A 21,337-nucleotide genomic window follows, 5' to 3' on the forward strand; every position below is an offset into this window, starting at 1 on the left:
TAGTCTGTTTTCAGAAAAAGATAAGGCCAGCACATTTTATTTATGCCTTTGTTCTAAATTTCTCATAGATATGGAGGCCCTGTTCTTATGTACAGACGAACACGTGATGAAATCATTTCAACACAGTAAGTATCCTGCCTGCTGTAACGGGTAGAAAATTTTGACCAATGTTGAACTAACGTGCTCTGCCACAGGGAGTCTGCACAAATTGTGAGCAACCGGGGAAATGACCTGCTGATTGGTTTTTTGAAACATCGGTAAGTATATGAATGACTGCTACTCTCAACCAACTTTTGTTGCATACGCTTATAAAGTACCTTTCATCCATGAGGTTGGCGTGCATACAGAGAACGCAAACTGAGAGGCCACTGTTTGCAGATTCCCAAAGCTCGTGACAGAAGAGACTCTTTGGGCACTTCGAGACTGGCTGTCTGGAGACAGGGGTCACCAAAGTAAGATATGCAATGTTTAATGGAAGTCTTTTTAATAGCAAATCCTAAAGGAGTACTGACACATTTCTTGAAGCTGCGGAAGCTCTCCTCGAATGTACAAGGACAGCACTTGGCAAGTATGAAAGCTGGGAAACACTTGTAAGGTGTTCGGTCATCTTGTAATGCGCTGAGTGACTGAGTAAAACTATAACCTTGATGTAACACCAGGCAAGAATGACAGAGCGCAGACTGCCTACTGGTTTATTGTCAATGAGACATTGCCCATATTGTGGGCTCCAGTCAAGAGAATACACAATGACAAAACAGCGGATACAGCGTATGATAAGCCATTGCCAGGTGCATGGCTTCAATTCACATGACAATTCTTGCCGGCTCATATCTTGGGTTCCCTAGAGCAAGAGAAGTTGGGCTTCCACATATATATTCTTTTCCAACCCAATGTTTGGAGCCTCCGAAATTTCTCTACATACTCTAGATTTCTCTAGAACTCTTTGTTAGCCTGCTTCTCGCCAATCTGGGTCAATGCGAAGTGTTCTCAAAACAGCATTTTGTGCTGCTATTTTATTATTGTCCACTTTGCATTCTGGGATTTGCTCCGCAGCATGTGACAGAGTGCAAGTTAGCTGTGCGGGCTGAAGGCTTGTCTTTGTTTTTGAAAAGCGTTGTGTTGTGCCTGTGAGTGCATTTGTTCTGCTGATTCGTATTCTGGGATTCATTCAATACATGCCGTGCCGCAGCCTGTGACGCCAAGTGCCAGTTAGCCGCGCTCAGGCTGGGGCAAAAAGTGTTTTGTGGAAAATTGAAAGCCGAGGTATAGGACTTGTTCTGAGCATGTGTTGCTTTTCAAGGCTCCACGTGAACCTGAGCGTTTAAAAAAGTGGCGACGGGCGATTCCAAGAGCAGATAGCTTTGCAGCCTACTGACCACGTGTGTACGAAGCGCTTCCTGTATGGAGTGATCTCTGTAGCACATCACGCAGGATACAAGGAAAACGTCCTTCTGCAATCTCAAAGGAAACCTGTGCTTTCACCCGACGCTGTGCCTAGCATTTTCCCAAACTGCCCAAATACCTGATCGTACAGCAAAAAACCGAGAAAACCTTTGCGAAAACAGAAGGCCCTGCTGCCAATTTTTCAGAAGCAAGGGCAGCCAAGAGCGTTTAATGCATTTGAAGAGCTTTACTTGACTGTTGAAAATACGCCAAATTTATTGCACTAGAGACAAGTTCAGAACATGCTGATGCCGAATCAACAGGCGCGCTGCGTAAGCGGCCATGCTTTGATTTCGGCAGTGTTGTGCACCCTCCATGTGAAGAAGAGGATGCTTTTCAACACGACACTGACACTTTGAGTGGCATGTGCACTGTCGATGCACTTAATCATCCAGCCGAAAAGGTAATTTCTTCTTTTATATTCAGGTGGCATTCTTCAGCTGCCTCATCTAAGCTCACTAGGAGCAAGAAGTCATGAAATGTTCTGAAATAACTAGTGAACAGAAAATAGTGTAAATATTATTTGTGTGACGCAGTCGTGTTTTTTTACGTTCAATATATTTCATTATAATTAATTAGCCAGGTTCTCACAGGACAGTTAATAGCATAGTGTGCTACTGATTGCATCAGTACTATTCACTATTAGGTGGCATCTGCAAAATGAATATTCATTTATTTACTTTCAGCTCCATTCAGGTGTTACAAAAACAATATAACAGGAAGAAAAAAAAAATTGATAAAAAAATAAACCAGTAGCAAGGCACCTATAACATCAATTTTTTAATAGAAGTGATGATAAAATATAGATGAGTACCTTTCGGATGGCAGAAACATTCCTTATTCTATAATTTCTTTACATGCAGTAACAAGTTTCTTCCTTTGAAAAAAAATGCAGAGCAAAAGAGCAGTCGTGGACCAACAGAAGAGCGGCAGTACACCCGAGTCCCCGTTGCTCCAGGTTGAAGAACTGCCAATGATAATTTCCACTCTGTCAAGCTGTGCTTCCAGCCTTCAACTTCCAAGTGAAGCCTGGGCAGTCCAAGTTTGAAAGATTTGTGGTTAATCTATTGTTTTCAGTGAGCTAGCATTGCCAAAAGATTGTAACCAGACACCTTTTCATAGAAGAGCACATGAAGTGACCACATCACATAATGACTCTTTGTCAGTGGAATGTTTTGTTTGTGACCATATTGTTAATAGCCAGTTTTAGTATAGCCTACGCTATACCATAGCGTACACTAAAAAATAGCGGGTCGTCACTGCGCATGCGCTGAACGCTAAACAAAATAGTGGGTATAGCGGGTGTACGCAACGCAGACGAATTAGCATTAGCGTTTTTGCGTGGTTTGCGGGAAACATGGCGGCAGTCCCAGCTGCCCGCCTCGAATTGAATTTGGCGTTGCTTTTGTAAAATGCACTTCGTTCGTAGCAAATGACTGTGTAAACAGCTTTCGCTTAGTCTCAGGCCGCTTCGACGACAGAGTATTATGGATAACCTCGTGGTGTTTTCGAGATCGCTTCTCGTTTCGAACGAGTCGAAGCCTAACGAAAGAAACATTCGAGATGTCAGCACCACCTATCTCTACAGGCGCGAAATAGCCGCAACGACGGCATATGGCCTCTGAGATCCAAAGATATCGCCGGCCAACTAAAATTGTACAAAATGTGCGCTGCTTAGCGTACACTATATTATAGCTTATAGCGTACGCTATAGTTGCGTACGCTAAACTAAAACTGTCTAATGTACAGGGCATAAGTTCTGGTTCAATTCCCTAACTGGTATAGAATGTGCAGTGTGGGTCTTTCATGAAATACACGTATAATATTGTATATTAATACACGTCATGTAATAATGTACACCCCGAGTGCACATATATTGACAAATGTGGAGCCTGATGGCACAGCAGTTGCACACTCGTGACAGAGAGTACAAGTTGCAATGCTCATGTTAAAAGATGTGCTTCATATTCATGCTGCATGAAAATAAAAAAAAAATTCTGAACTGAAACACATTAGCATTCTGACCAGTTCATCGAAAAAAACTTGCATTGAAAAGTTGCAGCAAACCAGGATTGCCTGCTACAAGTCAAAAGAATGGCTAAGTGCAAATAAAAACTACTAGAAATCAATAATCAAACACTGGAACACCTTCCCGGAGAAGCAAACCTTCCTGAAGCTCAAAAGCTAGCGTTGAAGGAGTGTGTGACTGCAGGCAAAGCTCGCTCAAAAAATGGTAGAAGATACTCAGATGACTGGATCTTGCTCTGCCTTGTCCTTCATATTAGGTCACCTGCAGGATACAGATTCTTAATGGAGAGTGAAATTCTTGCCTTCAATACGAGTAATAGTAACCACTACATCTCATTGGTGGTCTTTAAAACAGGTTTTGATTATAAGTTCTTTGTAGCCTTAAAAACTAAACTTGAAAAGAAAGACTGCTTGAAGCATCATGGTATTATCATCTTCGATGAGATGCAAGTCCGTAAAAGTAAAAATGTTAACTCAGAGACAATGACCTATGTTGGTCTGGCATCAGAGACGGCAAATGGTGGCAAGCTTGCAGACCATGCTCTTGTTTTTGTTTTGCCCCTTTTGGTGAAAGTTATGCTCAGCCAGTAGGTGTTTCTGCAGCAAAAGGTGCCACAAGGGCACTATTCTTGCATAGTTGCTCCTTCAAGCACTTTTACTTATGGACAAAGCTGGAGCAAAAATTCTTGGCTTTGTGATGTAGCTTCGACAAACGGGAGTATGTGGGAAACGCTCGGTATAAGTGAATAACAAGAAGCCTGCCGGAACTCCTTCACACATCCAAGCAACTGCACATGGAAAGTTTTTGCATTTTCTGATGCTCCACATCTCATCCAATGAATCGGAAAACAACTTTTCAGCAAAGGTAACTGAAGAAGGAGGGATGTTGGATAAGGTGGGAGGACTATGCAGCAGGTTATAAAGCAGACTAAGTAAAAATTGGAGCTTTGAAAGTATGTCCAAAAACATGTTCTCACATTTATCCAAGCAACTGCGATAAGATGCGGGTGAGGCTTGCTACACATGTGTTCAGTTGCTCGATGGCATCAGGTATTGAATTTTACAGAAACCATGGTGGGAGCAGTCTGGGAAACAGTAAAGCCACGCAAGAATTCACATTGTTTGTTAATAATCCTATTGATGCCTTCAACCCCTAGTTTTCTCGCGAAGGTGTCGCAATGCATGACTCTGACCTAGGCATTTAATTGATGAAAACCACCAGTTGCTCTTTGTTGCTGATCTACTTCTACCATTCCAGAGAACAACTCTGTCAGGGATGCTCTATCGAGCATCCCTGACCAACACAAAGAGCAGAGGTGGACTGTTGCACCCCAACTTGAAGTTCGTTCAGCTGCTGAGAACAGCTGAGCAGTACTTTGCGAAAAATTCAGACAGTCAGTATGTATACTGGGAAATGAAGCATGTGCTTGACACAAAGAGCGTGACTTTTCCATCTGCTGAGCCCAAAGAAGAGGTCATTGCACACATTCTGCCCTTATCAATGAGAATGTGGGCAGCACTCTGTAAGGCCGTAAGCATGAACATTAAGGAACAAGCTGAAGAGAAAAGAAAGCTAGCAAAGCTTTTTCATCCCAAATTTTGTTGAAAAGTTTACAGAATATACTAATATGTGTTATATTTCTTGTGAATGTATGTTGCAAACAGTTTGTGCCTTGTAATATATAGTTTTGTGGCAAAATAAAGTGTGTGTTCACCCCTTGTTTCAGCATACCATTCATTATACAACAAGTACAAGAGCGCTGTATACACCACCAGACCTACTTATGGTTAGGCATTTCTTTTTTCTGGTGTAAGAGCATCTATTATTCTCTTAAAATGACAGAGTAGAATGAAAATTTATGTACATTCATGAATACAGGAGCACAAGATATACTGCTTTGGGAGCTACGCTGGATTTAACCGTGTGACATGCACTTCGTCAAGCTGTACTGCACATGGCTTGCTGTTCTGGCGCAAAGTACAGCCACCATCACCTCAAGCCGAAATGGAGCCAGTTGCAAAACACTAAGCGGAAAACTGAGCAGGGGTTGTGTGTCGAGTGAAGTTTGTAACCAAGCACACGTGTAAGCTTAGAGATGCAATGGTTCAAGGTGCTTTGAGGAAGTTTATTTTTGTTTTGCTTCAATTTGCTGAGACATTGGCGGGAGCAACTAGAATATATGATTGATATACAGACTTCAACATTTCTTAGCAATCGGAGCTATTGCAAAAATGCTGGTGAAAAATTAGCTGCGTATCCTCTTGGATAATCCGTCTGGTTACTGCAGAAGCCTGGTGCATTCATCCATGCCCATACTTTCCTTTATGCCCCAATATTGAGCATGACAAACAAGCAAGACTCGGCAGCGATAACCTACGCAGTGCGAATCAGTGAGCCTCGCGACTATTAACGCCACCTGTCGCCGGGAAACGGAAGCAGCATAGGCGGTGAACACAATCTGGACGCTGCACTGGCCACAGTGTCGTTGCCCAACTTATTTTCCTTACACTGTACCCCCAGCTTATGGTTGAGTTCACATTGTCTTATCCCTTTGCCATGCTACAATGTACCAGATAGCTACGTGTGGCTATTCTCGCACTGAGTGACATGAGTTGCACATTTCGTTTCACACTTGTCTACACAATTTCCAAAGATCGAACAAACTTCGTCGTCATGTTCCTTCATGCGAGTACGTAGGCAGCATGCACTTCAGCTCGATGGTTGCCATTTTCCAGACTCCTTGAAAGGATTCCTAACGTAATGAGCTTCAACCATGATGGCGACACACCTAGAGGTTGTGCAACTTGGGAAGCAGGTGACCTGTTCATCATGTTTGCACTCAGTCCTTAAGTCGTGTCGCCCACAGATGCCAATCGGAGCATACAGTTGTCCTTGGCAAGCCACAGGAGCTCAGCCAGCACACTTCATCGTGGCACCCCACGCTGGCCGAGATATCTTCGCTATGCAGCAGATGCAGCCACATGCAACAGTAGTTGCTAACTAGTGCGCTACAGGGCTAGAGTGTGCGCTTGCGCTCATGCTCCAGTCTGTCCATGCTATGTGGTGTGGACCAGCTTGACCAACGGATAGTAGCCACATCCAAATTGCGCATTTTGCGCAATAGCTCAATACAAAGCAAAGTCTGCCGTGACATCTAGCCAGGACTGGCAAGGACTGAGTGTGCGCTGGTAAACGTACGTTTGGTCTGACCTCAAGTTCTGCGTGGTACGAGGCTAATTGAGTGTTCAAAACTAAGAGAAATTAGCGAGGCCAGATGGCTATGACACTGATAAGCGATGTAGCCAAAGTTTGTCCTATGCAGGTGAGTGTGGCCGAGCGTTAGGGGACGACATAGTATGATAGTGGTACTTCCGGAAGTACATAATTACTATCAAAATTCAAAACATAAATTTTTGCTTACTTCAGCCTGTTTATTAAACTGTGCGAATAAATACACACAGTAACGGTAGGAAGAAGTGCACTGATTTAAACACCTTTCTTGATTGATGTCTGCTATTGGCCAATAGCAGCCGCATATAGGAATCTGCTATATGACTAGATACAGCAGCCCAAAAAGAGTGAGGAGAAGGCTTCTGTTCAAAAAGGGAGGGTTTGAGAGAAAGGTGACTTCACGCTCTGGCTTATGAGCTCCGCACACTACACACAACTGCAAAATTTGGCTGAGATTTTCATAGCAGTGTATGCTGTCCCTGTAATGTGTTTTTTCACCAAGCCCGAGAGGTGGTTCCAGGGCCCCTTTAAGCAAAGCACAATTTTAAACTTAATTGCTTGCATTAAATAATGGCCCGAACACTCTTGAGCCTTAGAAAAACTACTTGCAAACACCAGAGTAGTCTGAATAATTTACTATATTACGTACTTGTTTCTGTGAACCAGTTTCAGTATCCAAGATGTTTATGCATTGTGCCATTGGGATACACTGGTTTGCTCAGTGATGTTCCAGTCACTGCGGCTACCACACGCAAATGCAACCAGAATAAACACGCACAGCACGTTTGTTTATTTCAATGTTTTAGGAGTAACGCTGTCAAATCAAGCCTTATTGCCACACGACGTCGGTAAATTTTGCTTTGTGTCTGAACGTCGCAATGTCGACAAAGCTAGGCCCGACATTTTGAGAACTTTTGTATCAAATTAAAGTACCTTATTGGTGTTTCCCAAATTATATACATGCCACGTGTGATCCTTTGACATGTCCGAAGTATTCAGAGTTTCTACAACTTCAAAATATATGTTGGTACTGCTTTGAGAGCCTTATATGACTTCACTGGCTGCTGTGGTACTTCTGTGTTCAAGTGTCTTTTCTTGTGCTCTCTGTCAGCATGTTCTTTACACATTTCTGCTGGACAGCTAAGGTAGAGAAGGCTGTTAAATATATATACATATATATATATATATCTCAACCTGAAAATGGGGTTGCTGTTAGAACTGATTGCTAGTTTGTTACTGTCACATTGTAGTCCACATTGTGGCATTCACCTCGGAACTCCACAGTTAGCGTCCTTGGCCTTTTGTGTCAAAACAAGAGAGCTTAATTAATGTACATAGCCTGCTAAGAAGCATGTTACCTTGTCTTTGTAGTGGTTCTTTGGAACGAAGGTGGTGTGGATGAAGATGCCTGCATGGAGAAACTGGCAACTTACATCAGGGAGAATGGTCCATCGTTCCCTATGCTTATTGGTGAGATACTTTTCACTTTTAACCTAAGTGCGTTAAGGTCCCCGTGTTGCAGAAAATCTGTTGTTGGCTCCAGCGTCGGGTATTGTTCCGGCAAAAAGATTTTCAAACCACCCAAACCCAGGCCCTGCATGTGGCGCAAGGAAGTTACCGAACAGTCACAGTTACAGTCAAAAGTTAGTCAAAAAATCTTGCCCCTGTTAACCCCCTCCCTCCCTTCTCATCCTTGCATAACGAGAGTCTCGAATCTGGCAACATTGATGCCTTCAGGTAGCATGTGTGGGTTTATTGACCAGTTGCCTTCACCCAGAAAGATACATACTCGTGGCGCCTGCGGCAAAAGGATGTTCCACATCCGCCGCCAAGGTTTGTGAGTGGTGACGTTGGCTAACACTCCCAAGGTTAGTTCTAGTAGTAACGCATAAATACCCAAGAAAGCGGATGGAGAAACCGCGCTGTGATAGCTCAATTGGTTAGAGCATTATTGTACACGCAATGCAAAGAGGTGGGATCATTCCCCACCTGCGGCAAGTTGTTTTTTCATCAACTTTCATTTATCATTTCTTCAATTCAATTAAGTACAAGCAATTTCCCCATGTTTTTCTTGGTGTCTTTGTTTGTTGGGGGGGGGGGGGGCTTCTCATGATATAATGAATAAGAATCTTGCCCCTCTTTTAACCCCCTCTTTTCTCGTCCAGACAATGACAAGGGCATTTATTGTGCCTTTTATGCACCAAACCAGCTAGCCGAATTATTAACAGTAGAACTTGTCGATGAGCACGTGACTAGTCGAAGTCAACTCACCACGACCGGATAGCGAGCGAATATGTTCGCACCCATGCAGGACACAAACGCCTAATTATGTGTGGTCATGCAAACGGTGCAGCATTCGAACGATCATGTTCGTCCATTCCGGTGTCCTGCTCCTAAGCCTTTAACAGAGTGGTCTCGTTAACAGGTGGCAAGCACGCAATACGTCCTTACAGCTCGCCAACCTCAATCCAGAGGAACAAGCTACTTACTCCCTTTTGTGCCCGAGTAACCCCGCCGTTAGGTGGCATTAAAGACGCAACGCTCGCGCCATCTCTCATACTAATCTGCAATGACACCGACCGGTGGCGGTGCCCAGGTACGCGGACAAGCCGCATTACAGGAGATGCAAGAGCCGTGTGGGCAAACATCAGGGGACATGTGAGAGTTAAGCGTCCCAACACACTAAAAGTGTGGAAAGGAGCTCTTTGAAGACTTGCAGATTTTACAAATTAGAAGGCCCATCACTAAAATAAATACATAGTACTCCACAAAATTTTTTTCAGTAAATTTATACCACTAGTATTATTAGTCCATGGGAAGTGAAATTTGTGACATCCACAATATGATTTTGAAAAATTGCCATGCGTCGGTTTTGGGCAACTTCCTCTGACTAACCCTGACATCGGGGTAACTATTGGGGGGGGGGGCATATTAATGCTAATGCGATGAAGCTGAAATATATTTGACTAATCTTAAAAAGGTTTCCCATAAACTAAAGAAAGAAGTATGCAACTACACCGCATATATTTTTCTATATAAAATCCCCAAAATGCCAAAATTGCAAGAATAGTTAAAATTGGAACACTTTAGAAATGTTTAAAAAAATAATAATGGCCGATTTTTAAGAAATTTTTTTAGTATAATGCACCCAGGACTGTCAAATGTAGTACTGCAAAAATGTGTTGCAATGTTTTAAGGGAGAAAATTGAATTTTAAAATGTCTCTAGAAGTTTCCAATTATGACTATTTTTGCATTCTTGGGATGTTATAACCAAATAAATGCATGGTGTAGTTGCATAGTTCTTTAGTTTTGTGAGAAACCTTCTGAAGATTTGTCAGAAATATTTTTCGGCCTCATTGCATTAGCTAAAATGGCAAAAAAAAGAAACTAATTGTGATGGAAACAAACTTGCTGTTTCCGTTGGGCCCAGGATCCTTTTAATAACGGCACAGCAGACGGGAGCTTTTTACATGCAACGCAGACTTTATACAGACACGCTAACACGATACAGACACTTTACATACACGCAGACTAGAAGTAGGAAGTCATTTGTCCTTCTATATAAGGATGTGCCTTGCATTCATGCATCACGACTTGCCGGTGTGCGTCGGCGTTGGGGTGACCATGACAGTTGTCGTTGTGTAGTGCATCGCTGCGTCGTCTGACACTTGAAGACATCTAGTGTGTTGCTTGCGACGGCTACGTCTTATGCCATCATCATCACTCTTCACCTTGTCGCGACGTGGAAGCAGGGGAACAGCAGGTCGGCAGAACAGCAGGCCACTGCTGTAGCTGGCCTGTAACGCCTGGCCTGCAACGCCACAGCCTCTAGAAGGTCGGGCTCATCAAGCTCAAGCGCTCTGGTGCTCAGCAGGAAGCACTGCACCAGGCTGCTGTAACAGCAGGCCTCTAGTGCACAGGAGAGCTCAGCCATGAGTGGGATCTCCGACCAGGTTCGCACGATAGCAGGACACCCGGCCGCCCGTCATCGGGCTCGCTCAGCAGGCAGGTAGCTCAGGCTTTCCAGTCCCCAGCAGGAAGCACTGCACCACGCCGCTATAACAGCAGGCTGCTGGTACGCAGGAGAGCCCAGCCACGAGTGGGATCTCCGACCAGGTCTGCACGGTAGCAGGACACCCAGTCGTCAGTCATCGAGCCTTGAACCGCCATTGTGTGAGCTGCCATTCGAGACTTCCGCTCGCTCTGCGCGCCGCTTCCTTGTTGGTGGCACGTGGTCTTCTTCCACAATCACCATCACCAATTCTCTTCTTCTTGTTGCCACAACACAATCGTTGTTCCAAGCTGGTCTTGTCACTGCCACATGCCACTATCCACATCATCACACTAATTTTGGGGTCAGTCGGAAGCAGTTGCTCAAAAACCGAAGTTTGGCAATTTTTCGTAAACATATTGGGGGTGACACAAATTTAACTTTCCGTCGGCCAATAGTACTAGTGGCGTAAGCGTAAAGAAAAAATTTTGGCGAGGTACGACATGTTACTTTTAAAAGTGATAGGCTTTTTGATTTGTGAAATCTGCAAGTCGTTAAAATGCTCTTTTCCACCTTTAGTGAAATAAGAATTTTTTTCAAGAAACCCATGTTAAGTTTTCCAATGTGGAGGTTGATTCCTTTCTACAGACATTTTCCCACTTCATATAAAAATTTTCCCTGGAAACTAAAAATAGTTGGGAGCCCCCTTACACCCCGTAATGCTAAAAGTGGGTGTGACTGTTATTCTTTCTGTATAGTTAAAATGCTTGAATTTTTGTCCCCTCAGCTTTTTTTTCGTGCAACCCGGTTATAATAATGGACCTTTTTCCAGTAAGCAACCCCTCTAGTGGCTACCGCTTCAACTAAATTTGACAGGCAAGATGCCCATGGGCCCACGCTCCCATCCCTTTCTCGTTTGTTGTTGCCTGTGTTGAAGTAGCTTCTCATCATCCCTGCTTTAGCATGCGCATATTTTCTCACGTGTAGCAATAACACTATTTTCATTTATTGACGTTGGGATCGAGGTGCCTTCCCACACCTCATCCCCCAGCTCGCGTGTGCTGTGTAGCTTGATCTCCGGGAACTGCCGCTCCAGTGGCAGCAAGGCAGACATAGCGCCCTGGAGCTAATCTCCCGTGCAAACCATGCTTCTCCTTCCCGGCTTCGAGTCACCGAGTGAGCACACATCACCGGGGCGTGCCCTGATTGCCCTCCTGAGTGGCAGCCCCTGGACGCACTCTTCACCCGAGTTATCATCTGAGCGCTTCATGGCTTCATTGCTGTGGCAGATTCTCACAGGCCTGCAAATAGTTGGTTACATAGGACCTTTGCTCCTGTGACTTCTCGTTCTCGCGCTTGGTGGACTACCCAGTTAGCCTTAGTGCAGCGGGTGCGTATGCTCGATCGGTCTTGTGGCAAGCCTTTGTCCGTAAGCGCCCTGACTGCCGCACTGTGGTGTATCTTGGGGCAATAAACCCATGTTTGTTGATGCTCTGATTGAGGAGTGGTCTCTGCGCCGTGTCAGAGAGTCAACAAACCCTGCCGTGGCACCTTTATGCATTGTGGAGTGGAGGAGCCTCATGCAAAGTAATCGTGCCAACGCAAAGGCAACATGCCAGATGTGACCTCATTGAACCAAGATTTTAGAGATGTGCCATCATTTCTTCTTGAATAGCTTGGCCAGTACTTTGATCCAACTGGTGAATACGTGTGGCTGTCAAATGTGTTGCAGCAGGAACTTTTTTCGGAATTAACTCTGAGGTTGTTTGGAGTTTTGATGCAAGTGAAGCTGTTACCATATGTGTGCATGTGCTTGTGCTCAATAAAGAGCAAGCACTACAAGCAGCTCATCATGCTGAACAAATAACCTGCAAAAATTCTGCTTGCATACTGCGAGTGCACTACAGGGCAGATATTGTTTTTCTCTCAAGATGTAGCATGTGGTATGGCATGGGGGTGCAGGAAGGGAGTGGGCACAACACATTATGTCAGGTATGTAAATCTGTTTGCATGGAAAAAAATGACTGAGTTCTGTATAATGCGACACCACAGGTGTGCTGCTTTAGTCTCGTGCGATTTATTCCAATGGACTGTGTGGCGGCATTACTCTTTTTGTTTGGCCCCACGTAACCATACAGCTATTTCTGCAACGCATACGGTAACTCTTCCGTCAGCCAATGGTAAAAACCCCGCATATACATACTGGTAGATTAAAACAGCACCGAAACTTCTCAGTTAGTTGTAGGGTGGCAATTGCGACTTGAATGTTTATGGCACTGATGTCATGCTGTTAGTACCAGACTGCAGGATTGTCTCACTCAGCGAGAATTGTGTGATGGCTCTGGTGACATAGTGTATTTCTTTCTTAATTAAAATTAGCTTGACCTTGCATGCCACACCTGTACAGCATGCGCAACATTCCATGCTGGGTTTGTGCGCTCAACAGAACAAGTGCCTGGTGCGAGACCCGTTGCAAATGCTAAGCCTATCTCTTGAGCACTAGTTCACGGAATCGTTTTCTTATACAAAGCTGCTTGCAGTCTTTTTCATGAAATGAACTGCTGAAGTGTCTCCTTAACTAATATTATCGCCCAGAACACGTGCAAAATTATTGTTCAGTTCGTCAAGCTCAGAAAATTGCCGCATATCATACAAAGGATCACGTACTCGCTTCGCACACTTGCCTTGCGGTAATGGCGGCACAGCTTGATTGCAGCTGGGAGCATAGTTGGGAGCATAGTTGAATTGGAAAAACGCTCATTATTGGTTAAAACAATGGGATTTTCTTGGCACTTGAATATTGTTCTAAGTGGGTTCGAGTGTAGTTCCATGTGTGCCAACATCCTCAAGCCAGCAAGTTGCTCCTTGCACTCTCATTAATTTCATCATTTGGCCCTGATAATAGAGCAGTAGCACAATCTCTTTGTAGCTGCTTTAGATATGATTATGATTCCCACCATTGCTCGATTGTCATGTGGGGAAGATGGAACGTTGGGGAATATGAGACCCCAACATCTACTTAAAATTGCTCATTTGAAGGCGTATGTTGCAGTGAAAGAATGCAGTGAAACCTTGATGTAATGAACATGAATATAACAAATTATTGGAGGTAACGAAGCAAATGTAAAATCACTGATGTTGGCGTGTAATCAATATATGCATATAACAAATTCCAGCCTAAAATGAAGATATTTTTGTCATAGAGGCAACTTTATTATAACAAAATTAAACTGTAAAAGAGCCCAGCATCTTTGCAAAATTAAATCTGAAGACCAGCATTGTTTGGAAGGTATCCTAGGCATTATGTGAAAAGATTCCCTTTCTCATACAGGAACGTTATTCCTAATTTAGTTTCTCTAAATCTTCCTAGCTCACACTTGGATGGGTTGCATTGGGCACATCCAAGCTCAATAGCTTCTAGTACATTATTCTGTGATGTGTGTTTACCCTGGTGTTTTATATATGGGATGTTTCAATGATGACTCTCTGTTATTATAAACAGGCTATTTTAGACATGCTAAGGATAATTTTTGCTGGTCATCATAGGAGCGGCAGACAACAGAATTTGTGTCATAATTACAAATATAAATCGGCCACTGGGCAAAGCATGCACCTATGTGTGAAAAATCCTGTGAGCAGAACCAGTTCTGCGAAATGCCGACTCAAAATGTGCAGCAATATGCATTAGTGCTGCAGTTTATATTTTTTTGCACTGCAGAAGCATGTTACTGCAGTGCCAATGTATTTTAGCACATATTTTGGGGACAGGCACTACACACAGGATTTCTACAGAATTAGTATGCTTTGCCCACTGGCTGACTGCATTCCTGCATTTACAGCATGCCCCCTAATGGTGATTAAACATTAATTAGCATGTTAAGCTGAATAATAACATAACAATTGTCACATAGTTCTGATGCCCACCACTGCCATTATCTTGTCTATTGTCTGGAATTTTTTATAATTGGAAACAGCAATAGAATAAACTGCTGCATTCATGAATGCACGCACATGCACATACTTGCATGTGTGGGTGTTTGCAATTATGTCTTAAACTGCAGCCTTTGTCACTCATGGAGCAGCATGTTTTTAAAGTCTGAGTGGGTGTTCGAGCCTGCCTTGTTTCAGCCTGATGAGCAGCCTTCCACTCCACTCAGTCTTCAGATGGTGTTTGTATACTACGTGGGCATCCTTTAGCGGTATTCTCGGGCTATCGTTTTCGGAGACAGTTTGACTTTTATTACAAAGTCGGTGCTGGACGCGTTGAAGTATACATCTGACAGCAAGCACTGTGGGCACAGCTCCAGAAACACTGTCAGCCATATAGGTGGACGTGCCCAGTGCTGAGTAATGGGAAATCTTGGAAACTGATCGCTTGAGAATACTGCCCATGTCTTCTTGCAACAAGAGCATTGCTGTAGCATAGCATTCTTTAGCCTTTTGTACAATGACATCACCTAATAAGTTGTGAAGGCGGTAAGGCGCATAATGGAATGCGCCTAAACACTACTGCAAGCGCAGCTTGGACATTCCTATAGTATCTATTTCTGTAAAACAAAGGCATTGAATTATATCCTTCTACTCTGTTAATGTGTGCTTTCAATTTTTGCTCAAAAGCATGCTGAAAATTATAGTTCTAATTTGCATAGTGATGAGCAGCTGAGTTGAATATGTATGTCTGTGCAGACCTTGCCTTTTATTGCTTCACCACATGCATTCTGTACTTCTATTATGTCATTTCTATTAAAATTTATATTTTCTCAATATTTACTTGTTTTCAGGAGATGGCCTGAATGTTGATGTCAAGATACAGCTGATACTCTTCTTGGTAATATCATTTATGCCTTGCATTCTTTCATTTCTAAACCACCCTTGTGATAGCATTAGCTGCCACTAATTTCTGATAAATGTAGTATGTTAAATGCTTCAGCTCTAAGACTGTTCCGTTGGACTCTTGCATGTGGCGCTCCATTTGTGCGCTTTGTTGTTATAGTATCAGGTAATTTGTTGTTTAGGCGGAAACAGATTTATTAAAGCAGCTGGATTACTGTAGACAGACGTTACATACACAGGGTTATGTTATCTAATGAGTAAACCTTTAGTAATTAATTTTGAATTCTTTTAAGGGCACACTTAGCAGTTGCAGGATTGAACCCAAGCACTAACGAAGTACTCACTTAGCAGAAATCGTTTGCTCAGCACCAGTTTAAAGAAATACATCCTCAAAATCTGTGGTGATATGCATTGATATTCTAGCAAACACCTATAAGCACAGCATTTTTGCAGTATTGATTAGTGTTAAATTTAACATCGCTGCAATTTGTAACAGAGTTTGAGGACGTAACCCTTGGAACTGGTGCAAAGCACAGAATATTAGCTATATGGATTACTGTTCATTACTTTTCGGCTTCAGTTCCACATTTAGGATATGGCCTTAAAGTGAATAATTAAGAAACTTCTTAGCGAAACTCTGTTAATGAGCTAGTGTTACGTACACTGCAATTTATCATGCCAGTAAGGTCCGCCCCTTCAAGTAATCCATTCGATCTGAGATATGCACTACCTGCTACAGGCAAGTTATAACAAGTTTGTTTCCACATTATGAAATTGCCTGGTGTAGTGGCATAACATAAAAATATAGATAACTAAATTATTGTCTTTGTTGTGGTCCCAAGTAAGTCGGAAGTAGGTAGTTTTGATCAGTACTGAGAGACTTCTGCTGCGGGTCTTGCTGTGTGCGTCGTTTTTCTACCATGTGAGCGATTTAATCTCTGTGCTTCTACTTGGGCTTTTTTTTCTTTTTTTCACTGCGAAGTCACTTGCACTTACCCTCAACACGAAGCCCTCCATTTTACTGCTCAAGTTCCTCTGATATTGGTATCCAATAACAAGGGGGAGAGAGAGAGAGAGAGAGAGAGAGAGAGATGTATTGCAAACCAGGGAAGTCAATCAGTGGCAGTTCTGATTGGCAAATCTGCACGGAGGGAAAGGGCAAGGAAATAAAGGGAGGGGAGTAAATATCCCACAGCAAATTGTCCATAGTCCATTTAAAGCAATTTGGAATGCATAGCTTAGACTTTGATTCAACATTTGTTCCTGTTTCTTGTGGATACACAAAAAAATAACAGCAACAACATTTGCTTCCATGTTGTTGCTGTTATCTTTTTTTTTTTTTCTAGACCCCTTTGAGTAAAAGGGGGCATGGGACTGCTTTAAATTTAAGCAATTGCAGTGTTTAAGGTCTAGGCACTGTTGACCCCAAGCCAAATCAGTATATCTCTAAACACCACAATATTATTGCATGAATGAAGAGAAATTTTTTTGAGATTTAGTGGTGTACTGAAAGGAAATGATTGAAACACAACATTCAAATTGACCTGTCATTGCATCGTTCTTTAGTATTGGTTTTTAACTGTTAAGAGGCTGCTTTAGCATAAGGCAGCCCCAATGAAGTTTCTTTGGTAATGTAAAGCTATGAAGTTATTGTGTAAGTTTTTAAAAGGGATTAATGTAAACTGTGTTAGCATGAAAGCAGCCCTAATAAGGTTGCTATAGTTATTTAGAAGGTCAAAATTACGGCATGTGGTATTGAAGGAGCCTTGAACCACGTCTCCAGCTTGTCAAGCGAAAACATGGACCTGGGTTGAGTACGGATTTGTGGACAGCTCAGCCAAGTTGTCCTGTGCTACACATACAGAATACAATCTGCCTTTTTCATGAGAGCATGGTCCCTGTCACTTTAGTGAATAACAATTCCACGTTACTTCATAATGGTACTTGCGTATACATTCTTCATTTGTGCTAATGGAGTCTACTGAAGTCTGATCATTTCTAGGGTGGCAACCACATTCTGATAGGGGTGGAAGGCTAAAACACTTGTGGGTACTTTGCTTTGGGTCAGACGTGTACACATTACAAAAAAAAAGTGGCTGATTACAATTACAAGTACTTTATTCACAAATATAATTGATTACAATGACCAATTAATGCCCCGCTAAAGTAATAGACTAATAACTAAACAGTAATTGATTACTTTTATGTGACTCTCCTCCAACTATTCTTAACATTGCAAAAATACGGCCACAGCGGTCGCATTACCCACGGTAAGGAACCACAGGTGGTCATAATTAATCTAGAGTCCCTCACTACGCCTCGTAGTAAAATAATTTAGGACAGTTTTATATATGAACCAAAATAGATTATTGCAGAAGCTGCGGCCACTGAGTGCCATAGGAACAGTGAACATAGTCACAAATAGGTTAGTAAATATATGGCACTTAAATGTGTATTACCCAGGGAAGCAGACTACATTTTGAAAGCATGCACCATAATGCAAAAAAATATTTATCTGCGAGAAAATGCGACACGGTGTCACCATCATTGTGACCACAGCATCTAAACCTTCAGATGCCACAAAGCTTTGTGTGACAGCTCATGCATCCCAAAAAGATAGCTTGGCGAGAAACGTGCCCATTTGAGTACTAAAACAGGTGAAAGAACCAAGGGCTTTATAATGGTTGTGGTCAACAACAAAAACGGCGCCTTTCGATTCCTTTTGTCTGCACTCATGGACACGCAACAAATCACAAGCGGAAACGATAGTAGCCACGTTTACACTGATACATTACAAGTGTACCCTATTCATACGCTGACGCTTGTAACACAGCTAAGATATTCACCCACCCTTAGCGGAAACGTGCCGTATTAGGATAGTAGTGAAGACAAATGTCGCAGTTTTTGCAGCATGCCCGCTATGTGTTTCTATGTCACTAGCAGCTAAGCGTGCCCATCTCTGTTTTTGTCCCCTCAAAGTAGACATGGCTACATTATTCCCGCAAACTTGCTGATATTAACGATATTATACATTACTGATATGGAAGAAACTTTTTCAATGCACATAATGTATTTGCGAGAAGAAAAAAGTCGCGTTCGGCGTGTTCGGCTTGCTCTGCCAGCCGTCATTTTTTGTTTTGGTGTCCCGCACTGTTACAGTGGCAGCCGCCTGTTCATTGACCTGTTGTCATCGCGCAGCAAATGCGGGATAAAATGATTTGTTTATTTTCGTGTAAAATTTCTCCCGCGTAATGATGGCACCTCTGAATTTGCAACAATTTTTTTACAATAAACTTGCGATCATTATACCAGTAAATACGGCATTTCCCTTGAGCAGGGTTTCTAAAAGTGGGTTCCTTGAAGCCAGTTTTCGAACCGCAAACAGAATTTAGTGTTTCGTGAGCAGTTAGAATAAATCCTACCCCATTCCGTTTTCCCCCATTCACTTCCAGAATTTACCAATTTAGAGATGAAATGTTGCATTGCATTTTGGATTTAACTCTTTAGTTATCGCCCCTACGGAAAGCAATCAATTTGATCTAAAGTTTTTCTACACATTATTGATCATTTCCGTTGGAATTCTTCTAGCAATCTCATACACCGTCTTAAATGACGACTGAACTTTAAATATCTGGCAAATTTTACAATTTTCGCCAGATTGAGGAGGTGAGAAAAATAAAACTTCCACTGTTGGTATCGTCAAAACCAGTCTCCAGTGTTCTTAGCACTTCAATAAAAAGATGCAAAATTTATGCTTTGGCCAACTCGGCAACATAATTATGAAATTACAGTAGCAGTGTAGGCAGAAGCTTCTCTCGAGTTGTCAATTTTCTGTTCCAATGTATAGGCTGTTTTAACAATGTGTCAAACAACAGTAGATGCTCATGAGTGTGTGTAATTTTGATAATTGTGTTAGACTAATATCAAGTGCAACTTCATTTTCCCCACCGTGGGTTGCTTTTATCAATGAGTGCTTCAACTGCTTATGTACAAATTATTACGAGCAATCTTCCCCGTCATGTGCGGTTTTCACTCACACAAGAGCATCCGGCCGATTTCAGACTGACCTTTGACCAAAGCTTGAGTAGCTGTCTAATCTCTTACATTTCGAACACCACCTGTGTGAAGTGCTCTTATTCATTACTGTACAATATTGTGCAACACGCCACATTACTGTACAGCACTGTACAGGGACTGAACAAAGCAAGTGAGGCTCTAGCTGTTGAACGCACACTAGACCACCTTGCTTGCAGACAATCGCTCAACTGACAAACATTGCTTCATGAACCTAAAAGATGTAAAATAAAATTGGGTACTTGCTGCTGTGTTCCCGCATAGCTTGGGGGCATCACTATGGCTAGTATTTACACCAACGAATCTTCAGAATAATTTTTTTGCGGGATCTGACTTACGAAAGTTGTGAACTAGGAACCAGGTGCATACTTTGTCTATTTTAGATTTTTTACTTGTACTACTTATACTTATATATAAATGTAGAGGTCGCCACCTGTGGCCATAAGGTGGTGCTACAATCTGAAAGGACCTTGTATATAAGGGGCTTTTGGGAGTGGGAACTAGGAACCAGGTGCATACTTTGTCTATTTTAGATTTTTTACTTGTACTACTTATACTTATATATAAATGTAGAGGTCGCCACCTGTGGCCATAAGGTGGTGCTACAATCTGAAAGGACCTTGTATATAAGGGGCTTTTGGGAGTGGGAATAAAGATTGTTTTTGGTTCCCGCCTTGCCAGTAGTCCGCCTCGCCCCTCAGCTCCTGTGCTGAACATGGTGTCAGAAGTGGGATCCCGCCGTTAACGCTGACATGCCTGACATGGAATCCACCCCAACCGAGACCACCGAGCCAGAAGTGCACATTCTTCGTACCTTTAAAGCAACGTTACAGTGGAGTGATAAGTCCACAGTGCAGACCTTGTCCGTGGTTGATCATCAGCGCACTCATCTGCTTGGGCTCCCTGCAATTGAAGCCCTTGATGTTGTTCACTTCCTGGATTCTGCCGAGTGCGTCCATTCCCCCATGGCTAAGATTTTCCGAGGGTTGGGAAAATTTCGGCAAGCCGAATATCGCATTCACATTAAACCCGGCGCTCATCCATTTTCCCCGAGCGTCCCAAGCCGGATTCTATTTCCTTTAAACGAAGTTGTCAAGAAAAAGCTACATGACCTGGAGTCGCAGGATGTCATAAGGAAGGTAAAGATGCCAACTGAGTGGTGCTTCGGGCTTGTATTCGTGCCCAAATCATCGGGTGGCTATAGAATCTGCATCGATCTGATGAAGCCGAACGAAGTCATCGAAAGGGAGCACTTCATCTTGCCGACGGTGGAACAAATCCTTGGCCAGTTGGGTGGAGCGCAAGTTTTCTCCAAGTTGGATGCGCGGTCTAGTTTTTATCAGGTGAAGCTGAAAGCCGACAGCCAGCAACCAACAACATTTATAACGCCGTTGGGCCGGTACTATTACAAGAGGCTCCCTTTTGGTATAGCCACGGCACCAGAGTATTTCCAGCAGTTAATGTCGAGGGTTCTTGAGCGCTTGCCTGGGGTTGTGAACCTGATTGATGACATTGTAATCTTCGGGAAAGATGGTCAAGAGCATGACGAGTGTCTGGTTGCAGTCCTAGCTCACCTTGAGGAGGAGGGTGTCACCCTTAATGAAAAGAAGTGTGCGTTTTGGGTCAGCTTGGTCAAGTTCCTTGGAGTAGTGATTGGGGTGGATGGGATCTCGCCAGACCCGGACAAGGTGAAGGATGTCGGGGATCTGCCGCCACCGACCAGTGCCAGCGGAGT

General features: G+C 43.0%; 1 protein-coding gene and 1 long non-coding RNA gene across 5 annotated transcripts in view; both read left to right on the top strand.

The window, feature by feature from the left end:
• LOC142582731 (phosphatidylserine lipase ABHD16A) overlaps positions 1-21,337 on the top strand; it is a 141,929-nt gene that overhangs the window by 63,315 nt on the left and 57,277 nt on the right. For all 4 annotated transcript variants that reach the window (XR_012828474.1, XM_075692731.1, XM_075692754.1 and 1 more), the window contains exons 15-19: positions 69-125; positions 195-257; positions 379-452; positions 8,075-8,173; positions 15,477-15,523. Coding sequence is in view for 3 of the 4 variants with exons in the window: in XM_075692731.1 (XP_075548846.1) it covers positions 69-125; positions 195-257; positions 379-452; positions 8,075-8,173; positions 15,477-15,523 (340 nt within the window). In the remaining variant the exon portion in view is untranslated. The remainder of the gene's footprint in view (positions 1-68; positions 126-194; positions 258-378; positions 453-8,074; positions 8,174-15,476; positions 15,524-21,337) is intronic.
• Positions 670-5,190, top strand: LOC142582748 (uncharacterized). The gene is made up of 2 exons (XR_012828475.1): positions 670-1,846; positions 2,339-5,190. It is a non-coding gene; the product is annotated as an uncharacterized LOC142582748 (long non-coding RNA).

Source organism: Dermacentor variabilis, chromosome 1 (genome assembly GCF_050947875.1).
Source record: "Dermacentor variabilis isolate Ectoservices chromosome 1, ASM5094787v1, whole genome shotgun sequence".
Classification (NCBI taxonomy): Eukaryota; Metazoa; Arthropoda; class Arachnida; order Ixodida; family Ixodidae; genus Dermacentor; species Dermacentor variabilis.